Here is a 20,170-nt window from a genome sequence, read left to right on the forward strand (position 1 = left end):
CGGCATCCCCCCTCAAATAGCCCGTTGGACATGGATAATGAGAAGTGAGACATATTATATATTCATGAAAAAACTTTCCTTTATTCTCTCTGTAAACAGAAATGTGCTGGTGGAAAATTGTCATAACATTCCCCCACCCCCTCCCAGTCTAAACCCCTAGCTGCAAGGCTAACTGAGCTAACTAGCCAAGGTAGCTACAGTTAGCAGCTGTTATTTTGGTGATATGCGGCCCACGATTCACTTTAAATTTGATAGATGTCCAATTCTTGCATATTGCACCTTTAAAAAATGGTAAAAGTAATGTAATTAAACCTTTTATTTCACTGTGAATAATACAATTCTTTATTGTGAAGTTATTGTTGTTGTCATTGTTGTGAAGTTGCAACCGATGAAAATAGTTAATAAATTCTGTGTAGTTGCTCTCCCGTTCACACTGAATAACTGAACACAAGCACTTCCTGTTCGGGCAACAGCAAACTTTATTACACATCAGAGCGACATGAGTGTTCCCACAATGCAGCACAGTCGAGGACAAATGAGTCAGGGCAGCGCTTGACTCAGCTGATGTAACGTTTCATCTCCAGTGTGCAGACGAGTACAAACTGAAACCTACAGCAAGATCTGAGGCTATTTAACAACGCCTGTGAATCTACAGAGGGCAGTGGGCTGAAGGTGTAGAAGGTGGAGCTGTGTGGTGTTTTAGTGACTGCACAGTGATAATGATGTAAGTGATGAGCAGTCAGGGAGGTGCAGCTACAGCGCCCCCTGCTGCTCAGTTAGATGTCCTGCAGGTCCTTCTGGATGTCCCACAGCGTGTTGGCACTGGCTTGCAGCTGAGCCACCTCGTCATCTGTCAGGGTCATGTTGACCACGCTGGACACGCCTCTGCTGTTCAGCACGCAGGGCAGACTCAGATACACCTGGTCACTGATTCCATACATGCCCTGAACACAGCAAGCAACAATCTTACTGTCGGTGTGAGAATATACATCCCCAAAACAGAGAAAAGTGTCAGCAGAGAGAAAACCAAAAGAAATTCTTATGCTCGTGTTCAAAAAGGCCGAACCCCAAAAATAACATTTTGTGAGTCACAATTTGAATCTAAATGCAAAGACTTGAAAGTCATTATTACTAATTCATCATATCGGTGTCTGATTGGTCAGCACTTACAGGCCTGAGCAGGCACTGAGGGCGGTGTCAGTATAATTGTGACATCAGAGGCCTATAGAAGTCCTGACGGCTCGCTGGAAGGCAGTTTATGAATACAGCCTGTGTTTTAATATTGAGGGTTTTTATATTTTTAGAGTATTTATAATACAAATAACCTGCTTTACAAACAGAACAGACATGAGAATACAACATGAGACCTTTAAAGATGCAACAAATTGTGGGAATGACTGCGTGTGTGAGCAGGCTTTACCTGCACCATGGTGGACACTGGATGAATCCTGTTCATGTTCCTGATGAGGCTCTCCGTCAGGTCAGCTACACTCAGACCGATGGCCCAGTTGGTGTAACCCTTCAGTTTGATCACCTCGTATGCGCTGAGAGATAAAACATTTCATGTTCATTCAGGTTTGGATTTATTAGAGTCAGTTAGTTTCAGCGGTAACACTGTGGAAGGGAAGTGCTAGAAATAAACTGAAATAAACTCTTAGAAGCAGATTTTTTCTCTCAAGACTTGTTTTTGTCCAGATGAGAGCGACAGCAGCCAGAGGGAGACAGAAGGAGAGTGTGTTGAATGTAATTTGATATTTATGCAAAGTCACTGACTGTAAGATGATCTTAATGATTTTAATCCTTATAAAAAATGTTTTCATACCAATGCCATACTTGTTTTGAGACAGAGGAGGGCTATATGGCTTAAATAAACAGGATAATAGTTATCACTTTTGTCTCTGTTTTGATGTGTGAAAATTGTAATGAAAGTATTAAATTAGACATGTGTGAGCAGATGTGTCTGACCTACCTGTCCACCACCATCTTGTGGGTTTCCTTCCAGTTCTCATCGTCGCAGTCGGTGCCGATGTTCGGGTTTAACGTCTGCAGGTTGACTCCAGCCACATTTGTCCCGCTCCACACAGGCACTGAAACACCGGTGAGACCATCAACCTCCACAAAGTTGCAGTCTGAATCCAGTAACACTTGGGCAGAAATCCCACAAGTCCTCACCGCTGGTGTCTCCATGCTCTCCCAGGATCCATCCGTTGAAGCTGCTGGCGTGGATTCCCAGTTTGTCGGCCATCAGGAAGCGGAAGCGTGCCGAGTCCAAGTTGGTGCCGCTGCCGATGACGCGGTGCTTGGGAAGGCCGCTCAGTTTCCAGGTCACATATGTCAGCACATCAACTGGTGAAGAGTAATAATGTTAAGAGGGTGATCGCTGTTCACTGTCAGACTGAATGAACAAGAGAGCGTTAGACTCACCTGGGTTGGAAACCACGATGATGATGCAGTCGGGGCTGTACCTGACGATCTGAGGGACGATGTGTTTAAAGATGTTGACGTTCCTCTGGACGAGGTTCAGCCGGCTCTCTCCCTCCTGCTGACGGACTCCTGCCGTCACCACCACAATGCGGGAGTTTGCTGTCACAGAGTAGTCTGAGAAACAGCGGGGAAGAAGAAAAGATTCGTCACCACGGTTAAAAAGTTCTGAGATTTAGACTTCTATAGAAATAAAGGTATTCACATTTACTGTTTTTAATGCCAATATGGGAAAAAAATGGTTTGATCACAATGTTAGCAAGTTTTCTGTATCCTGCAAATACAGGAACTGTGTTGAGACTGAGTTTCTTTGGCACATCCAAGGTATTGACTTGCCTTTGTTTGCGACTATTTTAGGTGTTTTGAGGAAGAGGCTGCCGTGCTGCAGGTCCATCATCTCTCCTTTCAGCTTGTCCTCCATCACATCCACCAGGGCCAGTTCATCCACCAGCTCCTGCAGATGGCAAGGAGAGTTCAGATGGATGCACACAAAACTGCTTCACCCGAGAATCCACTCATTCAGCAACATACCCGTTCTATCAGTTGAACTCACATCAATAAAGAGGTTTAAGATGACTGTTTTTAGGGACTAAATATATAGGGGATTGACTGAAAAAATGATGATACCAGAACCAACATAGAAATAGAACAATGATTCTCAAAGTTACTGCAGGTGGGCCTTGTGAGGTCATTTACACGGAATAAATTCCAATTTTTAATTAATATGTTTGTACATTTTTACAAAGTTTTCTCACTGGTTTGCTGTAGGCCCATGCTCATATAGTATTATTATGTGTATATAATAAAAAAACATTTAGGGAAATGCTACCAATCATCTCAGTATTGTGTGTTTCCGTGGCCCCACAAGATTTCTGATTCCTGTCATTCTTAAATTTGGGAATGGCTGCAACAATGTTCTTCATTTCATGCCTTTGATTTCTGCTTAAAAAAACCCAACTACTGCAGAGTTGCTAAATTAAGGTTTTGTTAGATTACATTAGATTAGACTTTGTCACACAACAGACTATATGGTGATAATAGGCCAATCACATGCTGCAGTGATTAGCTGCAAGCTACACTATACAAATAGTCCGTTTTTTATGAGGGGGTGATTCAAAAAGCAAGCAATCACTTAATATGTGAACTTGTTTGCACTTTATACTGCTTTTACAAAGATGATTACTGAAATAATATTATCTTACTGCAGAACTGAACAGATGGCAAAACAGGATGGACGTGTACACTTGGTCACATATCAAATGAAAACCTGATCATAAATCTATATTTTCTTGTTTACCTACTCCTGCACTTCGCTATGGTGCCTACAAGAACATTTAATTAAAATGATTTGTTACTCTGGAGACGGGAGGAGGAAGTGAAGCCAGGCTGAACTACTTTAGCAGAAAGTCATTGTAGGTTTTCCCTCTTGGTGACAAGTCCATTTCTCTGTCATTGTCATAAAACCTTAACAAGGGCAGTAAAGGGATAAAAGCCAGCTCAGACACCAAGAGGTCAGTAATCCACTGTCAGTCTAGGAGGATCCTGGGTATTACCCCGTCCTGTGCCACCAGCAGGCAGGCATGTAATCTGAGCAGAGGCGAGAAGCAGGGGGGCTCTTACCCTGAGCAGGATGCTGACAGCACAGGCCATGCCAACCTGGCCCACGCCCACCACTGTCACTTTATTCCTGGGGGGCTCAGGAGGACCACTGAACAGCGGGGTGATCAGCTTCTGCAGGATTGAGGCCATTTTCAGTGCTGAGAAGGGAGAGAGGAGAAGAGAGAAGAGCGTTCCTGTTTAGGAAAGACTGTCGTGACAAACACACACACACACACAGTCACAACTGGGGGGAAAAGTCCTGCATCCAGAGAGTGGGCTGCGTGCTCCAACTTCATAAATACTGCATTCGAGACACAGCATAGATATTCTGAGCGTAGGGGGGATTACAAATTAAGCCTGACGTTCATCTCACTAATGGAAGCATGACTTCCATGAAATCTACATCCATTACAAGTAAAAAAGAAAAAAAAACACCAGCTGAGCTCCGTCCCACACATTAGTCCTCCTCAGAGTTCACCTTGAAAAGATACGCAGCCACACACACACACACACACACACTCACAAAAACAGCAGCAATACTTGCATTTCTCTGCGATGCTCCGAGCTGCGAGGTATAAATACCACCATGTGATCAGCATGGCAGACTGAATGGATACCTAAGGTGTGTTCTCACAGAGCTGCGTACCCTCTGCATCCACAACACCTCCTCCAGTCACTGCGTGTGTGTGTGCAGTCCAGACAGTCGAGGCAGGTGTCCAGTCAGCTGCAGCGGCAGCACAGAGCGCATGTGACTCTGAGGCCGGACTGTGGAGCTGTGAGCTGCACAGAGCTCCTCTCCTCTGCCTCCCTCCACCCTCCTCCCCAAATGGAGGACAGAGGACTATAATCGGATGGCGAACTTGACTGCAGACTGTTAAAGGAGTTACAGTAATCCCTTAACGCGGCCTCCATCTGCTGCACCTGGACTACAGATAAACAGTAACCTTGTATCTAATAAGATGAATCTGGAGAACAGAAGCAAATTATTTCTATCATGAACAGTGTAGGAAATGTGACAGTATAATGCATTATCTGATATCTGCCTCTCTGGTTCCTATAGCTGCTTGTTTGCTTGTTTCTGTGGAGGTGAAATTTGTTCTATAAGCCTCTAAAGGTGTGCAAGTTTTGCTTTAATTTCCTTTGTTGTTGTCTGCTGCTTTGTTTTACTGTGCAAAATAAATAAATAAATAAATAAATAAAAACAAACTACTTAAAACTATAACCCTTCCACTGTTAAGTAACAGGTATGTGGAAATCTGAATCACGCATGACCTAGCTGCCACTGAATTTCAGCATGTTGCACATTTAGGGGACTGTTTTTACGTCCTGCTGCAGATTGCACATACTGCGATCTGCGCACGAGATTACTGTTGTTGATGAACCAGTTCTGAAATGAATCACGTCTCTGTGAGCCAAGACGTCTGCAAAAAAACCGAGTCATCTCCCTCTGGAATGAAAGCGCAGCGGTAAAACTGTCCATTCACTTGCCCAGAGTGAAACTGGATTAAAGCAATGCGCGCCCGGAGAGAGTAAACACAAGCAGTCATTAATGAGCTGGCTTAGTCTGCAAGGACATGGAGGGAAGAGAAGATTTCATGACTTTTAATAACCCAAAATAAAAATACAGGAATGATCAAGGCACCACAGTAGCAACAGAAAAACAAGACAGCGGTTTAGTGACTTGTCGAATGCTTGTATGTGAGCTTGAGCTTGAACACAGACAGCGTGCAGAACAGGTGGCAGAGACACCTTAAGCATTAGAAAACTACAATTCAAAATACTTATAAACAGTCACTTTCAGTACAACTACTCAACTACCTCAGGGTGCAAAGGTAACCTTTTTGCCCACCTGCAAAACAGAAAGTGAATGCTCAAATATCTGGTCAGCAGACTACCTGTTTTTTTGGCTGGTGTAAATTTGGAGCCCTGCTAATGGGATAATACCTCCTGCAAAACATTTAACTATAATAACATTTCTTCTATTCATCTGGTTGAATATTTAATGACACACAAGCTCCTGAATAAAACTGTGTTTCAAACAAACAATCCATGAAACACCTCAAGAGAAGAGACACAAACAAAATATTATTTTTCATTTCTCTTTAGTGAACAGAGAAACAGGAAGCTGGGATAAAAACAACTGTAGGATGTCCCGCTTACACGTGATGGATGAATAGATGACTAAAACACATTTAATTTCCAATTCTATGGAGGCTGAAAAGCACCGAAAAGCCTTAAATTTGCACAAGGAGTAGAGAGCATGAAGAGCAGGACACATGCAAAATAAATTCTGCTGTTGTCACTTCTTAGAGAGAAATGATTGGACGAGTACACCCCAAAATCCTCCCAAATCCAGTCTAAATCTTCAAATTTCCGCTTAAAACATTTAAAATCATGATGTTCACCTGTCGTTTCGAGGGTCCAGTTGCTGGAAAGTGATGTCCTTTCTCCAACAGTCGATCAGACTCACTCTTGTTGTGTTGCACTGTGTGCCTGCTCCTCTTCCTGCTGTTCTGTCAGCCTGCAGTCTGCTGGATTTAATTGATTAAGCCTCTCCATCCCCTACAAAGTCTCAGTTTGGCACTCCGAGGGTCACCTCAGTGAGCTGCTGCAACAGTCTCCTAAATCAACACATACTGTAATTTCCTGTTACACAAGACAGGTGGCTACATACTACTCTGAGAAAGGTTATTAATGGCATAAATCACGTTTATGACCTATGCTTTTTGTGCGACACATGGAGTGCAAGCATGTCTGATTTAGCTTACCTCAGACGCCAGGTTTCGAGGTTCAGTGATTTTACTTACCCCTGGATCTGAACGTCTTGAGGACACTTGGCTGCTGAGCTGCATTTCCTATTCAAGCACAAACACCACTGACCCAGCAGGTGGATACTCCTCTCAGAGCAGAACTACAGAGGGAGGATAAGATAAGACAGATATCTGATAAGCTGCAACTACGCCCAAGATCACTATTAGCCTTAGCAGCCATGTCTGTGAGTAGTCAGTAATGTGTGAGAAGGACAGATGGTGCCCTGGTATTGACTACAGAAAAGTTCTCATGTTTAAAAGGTGGTCAGCTAAAACAAAAACTGTGATTTGGGATGTCTGGAAAGTTCTCTAACAGGGAAACTACAACATGATCACTTTATTAAATTAAATGTCTTCCTTTGTCCAACCAATTGTCCAAAACCCAAAGACTCTTCATTCAAAGTCATGAACACAAGAAAAGCAGAGATTCCTCACATTTAAAGAGCTGGAACCAGCAAATCTGAAATGTTTTGCTTAAAAAATGTCAACTGAATTAAATAATCAAAAGAAGTTGGCACATTTTTCCTATTTAGATGATCGTCTGACTGGTTGTTGCAGCTTTAGGCAGTAGTGATGCAGTGATGTTGTGATGACCTGGTCAAAATGTGCAAAGCTCCTGGTATTGCCCTAAAAACATGCAGAGACAAAGGACACACATCTGGTAACAACAAAGTTTATTTCATGATACACCGCCTACATTATCATAAATAAACAGATTAAAAATCCTTACCCACATAACCCCTGTCATTTCTGTCCATTGTGGGAGAGCTGCCTGATGATGAATCACTTGTGTTAAGTCAGTAAGATTCAGATTAAGATACAGTATCACTTGAAAGTTTTACATATTGCTTTCAAACTTTAAAATGTGCTATAAAAAGTTCAACACACCACTTTAGAAAAATATCAAAATAGAAACAAAGATGCCCCAGAAATCCTCTCACCCCCAACATCAACCCCACTGGGTAAAAACACCCCCTTCAGTGACTTACAGTGACTTAATTGTGATAATTTTTTCACAGGCAGAATTATTCAATAGTTCTGAAAAGAATAAATTGATCAACTTTTTTCATATATCTACTCAACAGATCCGCCATGTATGGACACGTGCTGTCAGTGAGCTGGGCTATGTGGGTGCACTGCAAAAGCCAATCCTGCATATAGGACCGAAGGATCAGAAATCTAATTAAAAAACAGCAAAAACAAAAAAAGCACAACAGACCACTAAAACCCAAAGCATGTAAACTGAAATGGGCACACCGGCAGGGCTGGAAAATCAATCCATGATCAAATGTTGCAATTTCAGTTTCCTTGGCAGATAATCAATACTTAACACGCTGTGTTATTTCGAGTATTGTATGCAAATTAAAGAGGATTTTGATAAAAGTACATAAAACTTTCATCAAATCTGCTGACAGTAAAAATCATTAGAGCAGAGTAACAAGAATTATCATTTTCGTCAAGATCACAGAGCTCCGTAAACATGATTCAAGCAGTGACCGGCCGCTGGGAAAAAACAAAAAAATAAAACTTTTTATAACCTCAACCTGAACGTGGGCGGATTTTCCTCATGCAGTGATGTGACCTGATTACACCAAATGTCTCCTCCCAACACAGACCACATTAAAAGGTTTGAGCTGAATCGACCTGAGCACCTTAGAAATAATGAATCACTCTAACTAACTCTATAGCTACAGAGCAAATTTTGAAGTTCATACAGAAACACTGAGACATTCTGGCATTAGTAGTAGCACTGCTTTGTGCTTTAAAATGGGAGGGCACTAAGTGCTAACAGTGTCCAGGCACTTCACCGTCAGAAAAACACCTGGCACAGAGAGTTAGAAACTACAATTTCACCTTCAAAAACTACAACCATGCATGGTTATCCTGACTTCTCCATTCTGCACTTTTTTCTAGATACATGGGTTAAATACACACAAAGACACAAAACAATTCACAGATTAAAATCCACATTAAAACAAGTCTCTTCTGACTGCCACACAACAGTGTTATCCAGAAGCTACTGTTTCCTCTTGTGGTGGGAGGAAAACTGGAGTCCAGAGAGGAGTAAGTTTATGGTTCCAATTTAATCTGTGTCCTTTGTCCAACCATGTAGGTAAAAGGAAGAGGTGTGCCAAGTGTACTGCTTGAGTTGTGGTGTGCTGTGGCAGGCGGCGGGGAGGTGGTGTGGGCATGGCGAGAGACTGCTGAGGGTCTTTAATTGCCAGCGCTCTGTGGAGCACTGCTGCTGCTGTCGCTGATGCCTAGGTAGGTGGCTGCGCTGTTCACAACGCCCTGAACGGGGACGACAACGCTGTCTAGGAGACCTTTGAGGGTGTTGATGTGCTCGGCATCCAGATTCTGGTAGGCATAGTAAAGAGAACTGACCACCACAACGAGGAGCAGGAGCTTGAGCAACACAGACAAGAAGCCTCGTCTGGTTGGTGCTTTGCTTGAAGAGACATTGCTGCCCGCCATGGAGAAAGACTCTGCGTAAGAGGAGCGGTTCTCAGTGTAGAGAGTGTGCTGCACACGGGACTCGTCAAGCCAGTATTCGGTTGGTTTGACTGGTCGACCAGCTGCTCCTCTGATTGGACGCCGACAGGTTGCACTGTTGAGGGAAACAACACAATAAAATGTTGAGGCTAGGCACACACACACAAAAAATAAAGCTTAAAGAAGTATTATTAGAAGACTATATAGCGGAAAGGCTACCTCCAGCTACCCCTGCTGAGTGAGTGAAAGCTCCACTTAAAAGCTAGAGTTGACCATCTAGTGCTTTGGTGTTTATGAGCATGAAAAATCATCAACTGTTACCTGATGCCTGTTGGTGTGCTTATTTCATTGGCAAGGATATCCTCAACAACACTCTTACTGGCCTTCTTCGGTGTTTCTTCAATGACAATTTCCTCCACCACCTGTTAGGTTAATATAAAAACATGTTGATACCAACTCAAAAAAACAAACTCTTTTCTTTCTTTAAGGTCGGGGAGGGCAGAATGTGCTTCACCTTAGTTTGTCGTCTGCTGCTGGTTCTAGTGGTGACTGGGGTTTTCCCTCTGCTCCTCACAGGCTTCTCTACTACAGGAACTGGCTCTGGTTCAGGGGCAGCAATCTCCTCTGTAAAAAACAACAACATTGTAATGTAAGCACAACATGGTAATATCAGTACTAGTCATCAGGTTTTACAGTCAGGGACCTGTTGCAAGAACCAGATTTACCAAACTGGATAGTTTTGTTTGGAGAAAAGAAAACATGTTTTAAGATGTAGAGATATATTCCGGTTATTTTTCTTCTGGAGTCTTGTGAAACTTCATTGGTAATGTGTGTTCATCTCACCATCCTCCTTATCGCTGTACTGGTCAGAGTTTGTGTTGCCGTTCTGGTTACTGTCTGCCTTGGGGAGAGTTGTGACGTCAGTAGGAGCATCAGGTTCAGCTGGAGGCTGGTCCAAAAGCTTCTGCAACTTCTTCTCATACAACTTACGGGTAGAGGCTGGATGGAGGCAGAAAAGGTTAAATGACATGAAACATTTTACTTACACTGAGGAATTATTTATACATTGTTGTTAAATTAAGTCATATTATTTGATAATGATTGCTTGGAGTAGGGTTGTCACTACAATTATGTTATTGACATCTCAATATATGTATAAGTCCTTTATCATTTCAGCTTACTTCAATGTAGTTTATTGTTATGCATACAACTGCGTTTTAACCAACATTTTGCCTGAATAAATTGCAGGGTTTTCCCTTCCATTCTAACAAATGAGGGAAGCATTTTATTTATTGTTTTGGCTGTGATTTATTTAGGATACTTTAATATTTTTGGATGGTCTGGATACCAGGATTTAAAGTTCATCACTCACTGAATGGCACTTACAATATTTTGCAATTCAATTATCACTACATCTGTAGTAAAAGGCATAAAAAAAAAAATTTAAAAAATCACAATAATATAATTCAAAAAAAATTTTTTTACACATATTTTTGACTAACTTCTAATCCAAAATGGATAAATAAATCAGCTAGGTTGATGTTAGCATTTTACATAAACAATGTGTCAGTGTATATGATCAGTAATCAACACGAATTTGCAGTGGGTGACCAAAACTGGATTTTGAGCAAAAGCATTATTATCTTTTCTTTTTTTTTTAAAACAGATAATTAAAAACTAAAATATCAATGTTGATCTTTTTCTGGGTTATGACTAGTTGAATATAACCCGATTTTAGTAGCTAAACTGGACAATAAGACAAAGCAAAACTGGATATGATTCTAACTTAAATCTAATTTCTCATACCGAAAAAACAACACAGAAAACCCGCGTTTCCACTTGGAGCCTGAACCCGCCCTGCAGGAAACTCACCGACAATGGGTCCCGACTCCACACCATGTTTCGCCAGCTGTTGTTTCAAATCTTCATCAGTCAGATCTGTCACCTCCACTTCCTCTGTGCGAGGTTTGTCTGTCTTTTTGGTTGCTTTCTGCAGAATGATTTAAATCACATATCGCATAAATCACAATTCACACTTTTGCAATCAAGCCACACAGACGACCACGGTATCATCAGATATACACAGATAAAAAACAAACTCATTAAAAAGCAGTCACTCACTCTTCCAGATCGGCTTTTGTTGGACACAACGGGAGCAGGCAACTCTTCATCGCTGGAGAAGGTGTCTGCAGGCGGGTTCTTCTTGTTGTTCAGCACAGTCAAGTTTTTCAGATACAGCTGCACGTACACTTCTTTTTTATGCTCTCCGCTGGGAAGTGGCACATTGTTGGCTGTGAGCTCATTCTTCAGCTTATCTTTCGTGAGAACCGACGGATCTTCGAGGAATTCTGCCATGTTTTAACTTTGTTTTAGCTATCCGGAGCCTTTTTTCTATTTTGCCGCTTGCACCAAACGGAAATTAGCGCGTTCGGTAGGCAGCTACCAACAACAACACAGGGAACGTGACTGAATAGCGCTGTTGTCAAACACGACTGGCGCCTTGCCGCTGCCAATTCAGCTAGCAGCCCAGAAGCGGTTAAACAAAATAAATGCCCGGTTTAGCTTCTTAGCCTCACCGATAAAATACTCACGGGTAGCTGTGATTTTTCGGAAACAGATACACGCGTGTGCTGCAGGTGGAGCCAATGCAAAAATCTTAATAAACTAGCTGTAATAAGACTGGATTAGCTTAGCTTCCAACCGGTCCACTTGCTTCTGTCTGTCCGCGGTCGCAACAGGGCCGAACAACAACCAGCCCCGCTATTGGATGGAACGCGCCAGTAAGCTCCACTCTGATTGGCTGGCTATGAATGGAACAATTGCAGGCCGCCGCCACAAAGAAACCGCAGGCTGTGTGTTTTAGATAACAGCTTTACTTAAAACCCATCGACGATATATCCTCTTTTGTTTCAGTTTTTTAATACTCGTAACCTCGTTGTTTTCAGCGAGTGGACAAATGCGAGTTTAAATAGGTAATTTAATTCGTATTGAGTGGTGAGAGAACAATGTTAATGGCGATCTGATGCCACTGGCTGTTACCCGCGTTTACACAGCTGGAGTTCCGGTCTGCTGAGCATGTTTGTCGCATGAACTTATCGTTGATATCGATTTTGAGTTAATTATAAATACTACGGTGTCACTGCTAGGATTTTATGTTACATAACGAGGCTATAAGCAAATGTTAAGCCGTGGACAATAAGTCTGAATAAGTAACAGCAGAGGGCAGCATGAGCCACATTATTCAAAAGAAACATGGAGAAGCCTCATGTTCAATATCAAGCCACCAAGTTGTATACCACAGAAGTGATGGAAAGTTCATCAGGGGGAGAAGAGACTGGGAGCAATTCAGATAAAAGTCTCAGGATGACAATCAGAGGTACAATATAGAAAATACAATGTTTTAAATGAAGAGCCAGAGGAAATTCATTGACTTTAAAGGATGACTGCAAAAAAAATAAATAAAAATGCATTCATTATCTAATCAGTCTCATGCTGACGAAAAGTCGGGTGAAGTTTCGTAGCCCACAAAACATTTCTGTAGCTTCACAGACAGACGATATTGCAGTAGGGTATGATTCAGCAACTTATTTAGAAATGTCAAAAAACATAATATGGGGTAAACTAAATCTTTGGAAGCCCTGAGAACCCAAATTGATTAGAAAAGTCGCCATTTACACCCTTTTACAGCCACAATCTTCACTGTAGCTGCACAGATAAAAATGTTAATCCAAACCCCATTAGGAGTGGCGACACAAGCTTGATAGTGCATCGACTTGAAATAAATTTGGGATCTCTGGGCTTCTTGAGACTTAGATCAAGCTAGACAAGCTGTTATATCATTGTAAACTGAATAGTTTTGCGTTTTAGGACAGACCAAACAAGATATTTGAAGATGTCTTCTACTTGAGCTGTTGGGAACCGTGAGGGATATTTTTTCATCAGTCAATTTATTTAGTTTCATCTTATTGAACCACTGAACAAATATGGGATTTGTGCAGCAATACAGAGGTATGGAGCAAGACAATGTTTTCAGTATTTTTTGACATGTAAAAGACAAAATGATTTGACAAACAACAGATAGATAAATCGATAATGAAAATAATCAGAAGTTGCAGCCCTTCATTAGACACAGACATGGCAGTGTTTGAGCACCTTCTACCTGTCCTGTGTCTCTGAGCAAGCCCGTCTCTAAATCTGTGGTGAGCCCCCCCCTCCTACCAGGGGACAGTGGTTTGAGGTGGCACTGTGTGGCTCCCCACCTGTCCTTCATACCTGCCCCTCCGGGGCTTTCTGGGATGCTGCTGCAGAAACCAAGCAATTGATCCCCACCTCAGCTGCAAACCACACTAAAATACAGCACTTCATGTAGAGTTCAGCTTTTCCATAGTGCATTTGCCAATGGAGTGTAGGCATAAAAAATGTTGAGCCCTTGAGAAACACCTCTTAAGCTTTCTTTGTATGTAATTTATACAGAAAATAAGGCATGGGCCAAGAAACATAGAGTGTGCCTCTTTAAGCATAACAGTCATGGCCCCTGAAAAATGATCAAAGCCTGCTCTTTAATCGTCAACATTCACATTTTCAGAATGAGTTCGTTTAAAATGGAACTGCTCAACCTGATGTCGACCAGTCAGTATAATCGACAACATTTCTTGACAGATTATTGTAAAATAAATCTTAGAGAACAAATACAATTACCCACAGGAGAAGGACAAAAATCAATCAATCAGGAAAATAATGGCATGAGTGCATTATGGAAAGTTGTACCGACAATTGAATTATTGAATGAAAAATGGTGTTTGGAAAAGACGGCACAAACTCAAACATACTCGTACAAAAGTGGATTTCTGATCACTTAGAAAAATGTCAAGCTCAGACTCCTTGGTGAAGTTTATTTTGGATTTTAAGCATTTCTAAATCCCAATTGAGCCAACCACTGAAGTAGCTTAGGAAAAGTCAACCTTTACCACCCAGAGAATGTCTTATCCAATTCCACTGACACAACAAAACACATACTTGTAGAATTAATCAAAGTTATTAAATTTCAGCAGGACATATGATCACAGTCTTGTCATCCTCATGGGCATACATCTGTTGCTTGGTCCAGATTTACTTAATAACCAAAAGGTCAGCTGTATATATAATTTGTTAAGTTTATTTTGTTTGACCAAATGGACAAATGTTAGACTTTTAACGTTAGCAGAGAATTTTGTTGTATCAACTAATACTAAAAAAAGTGACTTTTCCTGCACTAATCTATCACAACATCTCTAATCCTCAGAGGATGTTATTACTCGGTGCCAAACTAATTAAGATCAAGTCCTGGGCAGTTTCCTGTGCAAAAAGGTGGGTAGGATGCGGGCAGCGAGAGCAGTGTATTTCACAGGAGCTGAGATTTGTGTGTCCTGGCCTAGGAACAGCCATCCAGTAGTGCTCACACAGTATATTTTCATCTGTTGACAATCCAAACTACTTAAAGGACACATGCTTAGCTGTAGACATTTCTGTCAGAAGGAAAAATGAGACTCCCTCTCTGACCCCTGTTGATGCCCATTTGGCCACCTGCCTGTTTGTATCGCAAGTACTCCTCCATGTATTTGTATTATTATGATTAAGGCTTTTCCCGTTTTATTTGGCCATCGAATTCAGAGACACACTTGCTCATGTCCTCACTGAACTTAAGGCACACATTACTGTGCACAAACTTTCATGTAGTTAAAGAAGAAGTCTCTAGGGAGGCACCGATGGGATGCCATGTTGGATCATTGAGGGGAAAACTTAATGTAGGCCATCCATCTCAAAGTGTAATGCACATAAAAGGATCAAGACTAATTTGATCTGTTAGAGCCACTGGAATTGCCACTTCTGCAGCACTTGGTGACCACAGCAAATGCATTGCAATGCAAAAGAGATTCACCAATGAAGATCTTTTATCAAGTTCACAATTAAACAGGGTCATGAACCCTGTATACTTAAAGCTGCTCTAGTGAGTATTTTAATATTGACAATGGACGAAAGAATTATCACTGTCACTTGACTTTGGAGTTCCCCTGTGCGACTGTGCATTTTAATGTCTTTCAGCTTATTTTTTGACTTTACGGCCCATAACTTTGTTTTGGTTCACTTGTACTCACTTAGGATTGCCACAGTTTTGAAATTTTTCCACCAACTAATATGCATGTGACAACATCAGCATTTCTGATAACACCAGGCACTGAAAAAGAGGTGAAAGACAAATGAAGAACAAAGAGTGGGGCTCGCCTGTGGTGTTTAGTCTCCGAACCTGCAGACATAAAATCTAAGTACCTTCATGAGATACAAGCAGACAGAACAATATCCACGAGCAGAAAAACCATCCTTGCAATTAAGCATTTAAGTCTGTGTGCAGTCCCGCAAGCATGGAGCAAGGGTAGTCAGAAACACCACTCTTAATGAATGCTAACGTTGCTCTATATCTGCGGGAAGTGTAAATATGCAACAAGTTCCCCAAATAAACTTTATAATGTGATGTTAATGTTGTGTTTCAGCTTCTTTCAGCTGCACCCAAGTGGCAAAATAAGTCAGTTAATACAAATGTCAAAGGAGAGCATGTGCTAGTGAGCTACTGTGTGCCAAACACAATCACCAGCTTTGCCCAAAAAGAAATGTATCCACTGTCCTGAAGCAAAGACCAGGCTCCCCCATGACATGGCCTTCAGGAACTTGTTGCAACTCGATATTTAAGCACCTAGGGAAATTTCTTTTGCCAACATAACAAGCACAGAGAAAATCTTAATTAAGAGACAATGACACAGAGCGTCATGTAGTGTCAAACAATTCATGTCTTCTGGAAGATTTCAGACACCACATACTTGATTTAACTCATGGTTCAACACCAGGTTGGACTTTTCTTAACATGCCTGACACAGCTGAACCAAATGGCCAATGGCTCGCGACTAAAAGACGGGGCAACCTCACACAGGTGACTGCCAGACTCTTGAGTTAACAGGAAAGAAATATTTCCGTGCTTAACTTGGCTGAAGCTATCAACAGACCTGCCTCTGCTTAGTCTTTCTGTCCACATGGCTGAACACTGGTACCAGACCAGTATAAGAAGAGCCAAAGACTTCTCAAAAGGCTCCTGTGATGTGTCTGGTGTGACACCGCCATGCCCCCCAACTGTTTCCTCTCTTTCCCGGATGCCTGGGCTCTGAGTGTACAGGCCTCACACTCAAACGAGGAGTCGCCGTTGGGGAGTATCAGCATTAACCATTTGAAATGAATGAGGAGTAGACAATCAACAAAGACTCTGCAGCACTCCTATGTGGAAGTGCCAGATCAGGAAGTGTGCCAACAGCTCAGTGCATTCAGCATTTTATTGCAATCGTTGGCAGGCCTCAAGCTCAATTTTCAATTAAGAACCAGAAAAGAAAAGGGAGCGGATTTTATAAAAGCTGACAAAAAGAGACTCTTTGGGGACCTTTGTGTGAGGTGCTTTAACAGACTGACATGACTGTGTTTGTAATTTCCTCACTGGTCTTTCTGGTGTCAAGTTATTTTAAGTAATAGCTCTCAGCTCTGTGTCTACTGCAGCCAGGACACATTCCCCCCAAACCTGGTACTTTAGCTGATATGATCTTATTTATCCAATCTTGAAAACTGAAACTTTTAGGCCTCATGCTGCCTGAATGAACTTCTCTTAGCAGGACCTACATCAGAACTATTTGGATTGTGGACTAGGAGGCACACCATGTTGAAAAAGCACTTGTCGTCATGTTTACTGTCCATCCAGGAGGTAGTCTTGATGGTTCCGCTCTTGTAGCAGCTCATAGTTTTGGGTAGTAAAACGCCGGGGGCCTATCGATGCTCTGAAGCCTCACAGCGTGGCTCATCCGTGCCAGCGGTAGAGGACAAATGTGCCAAAGTCTGCTGGGTTTGGCTCTTTTCTCACCCCCTGGCTTCCAACACCGATGTATCCAGCTGAGGTACAATAATTTGACACCTCTTAAGCAGCTGGACCCTTTAGCGTGACAACCGCTGCTTTGTTTTATATTCCTGCGTATTTTGAATGCAATCAAAAATTACAGTCAGCAACATCTAAACTATGTTTTTATCCACTTTGGACTTTTGCCCCTCCACACCCCCTTCAATCTCCTTTATCCCTCCCTTTCCTATGTGGGATTTAACGTACACTTTGTGGTAACCTTGCTAAGTTATCAATTTTTTCAATGTTCTCTCGCACTGAATAAAGGCTTGTTTCTCTGTGCCTGCTTGTTACGACTTCAAGGACAGCTCCCTCCATCTGGCATTAAGTATTCCTGGTGCCAGTGTCGGGTTAACTGACACTCCTGCACTTAAACTAATGGCAGCAAGCAGTCATCTCCCATGAGGTGCTCACCTTGGAAAAAATCACCCAGCTCCCTCATCCTCAATCATAGTGGTGCTCTCGCCACCCACTGAATGAAACCGTGGGCATGAAAAGAGGGATTGTTTCACTATTCAGGCATATATGAGGGCAAATGAAAACATGTAATACGCATGTCCTGTCTTGGATTCGCCCTCCTCCCGAGTTCAATGAGACGTTGAGTAGTGGGAAGAGTAGAGCAGCATGCAAACAGAAAAAGGGAGAGTCAGCAAATCGTCATTTTCATTAGGAAGGAAACACGCAACCCAATTTCTTCACCAAGTGAAGCAAAAAAACAGACACGAGTTAAACATTCAGACTTCAAAGAAAACTTTTAAAAAGCCCAAATCTAAGCTAGAGAGTCAACACTTGGATTTAGGACAGAAATCCTATGTTCTGATAACTGAGTAGTATACTACTGTAACTAATAAGGAGAGGTTGTAAATCCTGTTAGATAGTGCTGAACAGTTACTCAAAATATTGTTGAAATTGTAATAAGGCCAGGAAGAATGTCCAAATCAAAAGATTTTTTGAAAACCGTGTCTTAACATTGAAGAATATTATATATTTCAGTGAAATGAAATGCAAAAAATACCACTAAAATCATGACTCAAATGCCTGTTATTATTCATATTTTTTTGCATATCATTCAGCTCTAGGACCATTTTCCTTTCACTGTGAATGATTAATTTTGTCCTGTACCTTCAATAAAGGGCAGTCTTTTGTTTATTTTGATCAGCTTTCATGTTGTTGGTGTATGGAGAGCTGTTTGGATGTAATTATGGGTGTCCTTACATATGACTGTCAACAATTTAGGCTTCACACCTGTGACAGACTCAACAGTCCTTTCCATGTTCGAATTACATTAGGAAGCAAGTCAGACGATTAGAAGAATGTGTTGAGTTCCAGTTTATATCTAGCTGTCTGTACATATTAGATTCATTGGCAAGAAGTGCTCACATGTGTTTGAGGTATTTTTTTACTCTGCTGGATTGCTATATGTCATAACAATGTCTGTTATAAGGTTTCCCAAGACCCGTCTTCTTATTTGACCACATTTTACCGGGCTGTTCTTCAGAGATGAGCTATTTCCATCTAAGGTAAGTTGTTAACGCAAGTATCTTCTACAGGTGAATCCAGGGCATAAAAGAAGCACCTCTCAGACCACAGGAGAGCAGCATCACCGCCCGTCCTCCTCTGAACCCCCTTCTCAATGGAAACCTAAACAACTTTTTAAGAATGAAGAGGTTTTTCAGTTTGTTGCTAAATATAGGCCAGCCCGGTGGGAGGTGGCAGGTTCCAGAGCCATTTTCAACAAAGATGAGCCCCAGGTCCTGCCCAGGGCCCGGCGGGTGGTGACTGCCGGTGGTCCGCCTTTCTCTTATGCACCGGCTCTTAAGTAAACACTGCAATCCTGCGGTCAGCTACAGCATGGCAACGAGCGAAAGGACTCACTGTGCAGTTGCACACAGCTATGGTGTGTTGTCTCCTCCGGCCCACTCAATCTTGGCTCCTCCCCGTCACAGAGGCCTCGGCAGGGGTCGAGGGCCAGCGACAGACCTTGATGTGTGATCCCAGAACCCTGCTGGGAACTCCTGGTGGGGGCAGTGTTGGACTTCACCTTCTGGACCCCTCTGATGGACCATTTTCCATCTGGAAAAAGAAGTCTAATTTAAGAACATTATCATGTTTATTTACATTATGCTAATTCTTTGTTTTTCCACTTAAATGATTTAAAAAATCAGTCTATCAGTACTGAGGGACATTAATGAACCATGATCCACTTGAGGCTGTAACAGATTTAATTTGCCCAATTATCAGATATTTGTTAAATCGTTTCAGTCGAGGGGAAACAAGAAATATAGTAATAACAACACTTAAATTAAAGGAATTAATAATAAGTATTATTTAAACATCATATCCATCAAATTTCTACAGTAAGATATTGAAATGGTTGATTAAGCAGACATATATTTCACATTCAAAGTTGAACGTGTTAAGGAATAACAGCCAGGAATATCAGGTTCAACCAGGAAATATCTGAAATCTGAATGTTTTTATCACAGGGGCAACCTTTCCTGGATAATATGCCATTAATCATCAGGATCATGTCCAATAAAGTGCCAGATTAATCAACAGAGAGGAAAACTGACAGCCCAAGTCCTTATCCACTGAGGAAAATAAGGGGCAACAGGTATGCCTTTATCCATTGAGCTCTGTTCTTGCATTGCTCCCCTATACACGAAAATCATAATTTGGGGAGTCTCAGTGGCTACCTGTAAGGACCACAGGGGTGGCAAATAGCAGGGCTGTGGCTTTCTGAGCTTCTTAGTGGTGCGAGCAGAAGGATTTACGGTAACTCTCAGACAAGCGTTCACAGCTTGGACTCTTGGCATGGATTCGA

The 20,170-nt window shown here is 41.9% G+C and overlaps 2 protein-coding genes across 4 annotated transcripts; both read right to left on the bottom strand.

The window, feature by feature from the left end:
• Positions 1-459: 459 nt before the first annotated feature.
• ldhbb (lactate dehydrogenase Bb) lies at positions 460-19,360 on the bottom strand. 3 transcript variants are annotated; one of them, XM_037105971.1, is made up of 10 exons: positions 19,222-19,360; positions 6,888-6,991; positions 6,486-6,701; positions 4,102-4,238; positions 2,818-2,935; positions 2,425-2,598; positions 2,173-2,346; positions 1,970-2,087; positions 1,421-1,544; positions 460-944 (listed from the first exon to the last, which is right to left on the bottom strand). In XM_037105971.1, exons 4-10 carry the CDS (start codon positions 4,228-4,230, stop codon positions 777-779), a joined length of 1,005 nt encoding a protein of 334 aa, XP_036961866.1. In that variant the 5' UTR covers positions 4,231-4,238; positions 6,486-6,701; positions 6,888-6,991; positions 19,222-19,360; the 3' UTR covers positions 460-776. The 3 variants fall into 3 exon arrangements, with proteins under 3 accessions (XP_036961866.1, XP_036961865.1, XP_036961864.1); XM_037105970.1 differs by having other exon boundaries at positions 6,486-6,991; XM_037105969.1 differs by lacking the exons at positions 6,486-6,701; positions 6,888-6,991; positions 19,222-19,360 and adding an exon at positions 4,625-6,463.
• tmpob (thymopoietin b) lies at positions 7,548-19,228 on the bottom strand. Its single transcript, XM_037105968.1, has 6 exons — positions 11,505-19,228; positions 11,256-11,373; positions 10,227-10,382; positions 9,898-10,007; positions 9,705-9,805; positions 7,548-9,498 (listed from the first exon to the last, which is right to left on the bottom strand). The coding sequence occupies exons 1-6, from the start codon at positions 11,736-11,738 to the stop codon at positions 9,105-9,107; spliced, it is 1,113 nt and encodes a 370-aa protein (XP_036961863.1). The 5' UTR covers positions 11,739-19,228; the 3' UTR covers positions 7,548-9,104.
• Positions 19,361-20,170: the final 810 nt, after the last annotated feature.

Source organism: Acanthopagrus latus, chromosome 8 (assembly GCF_904848185.1).
Source record: "Acanthopagrus latus isolate v.2019 chromosome 8, fAcaLat1.1, whole genome shotgun sequence".
Lineage (NCBI taxonomy): Eukaryota > Metazoa > Chordata > Actinopteri > Spariformes > Sparidae > Acanthopagrus > Acanthopagrus latus.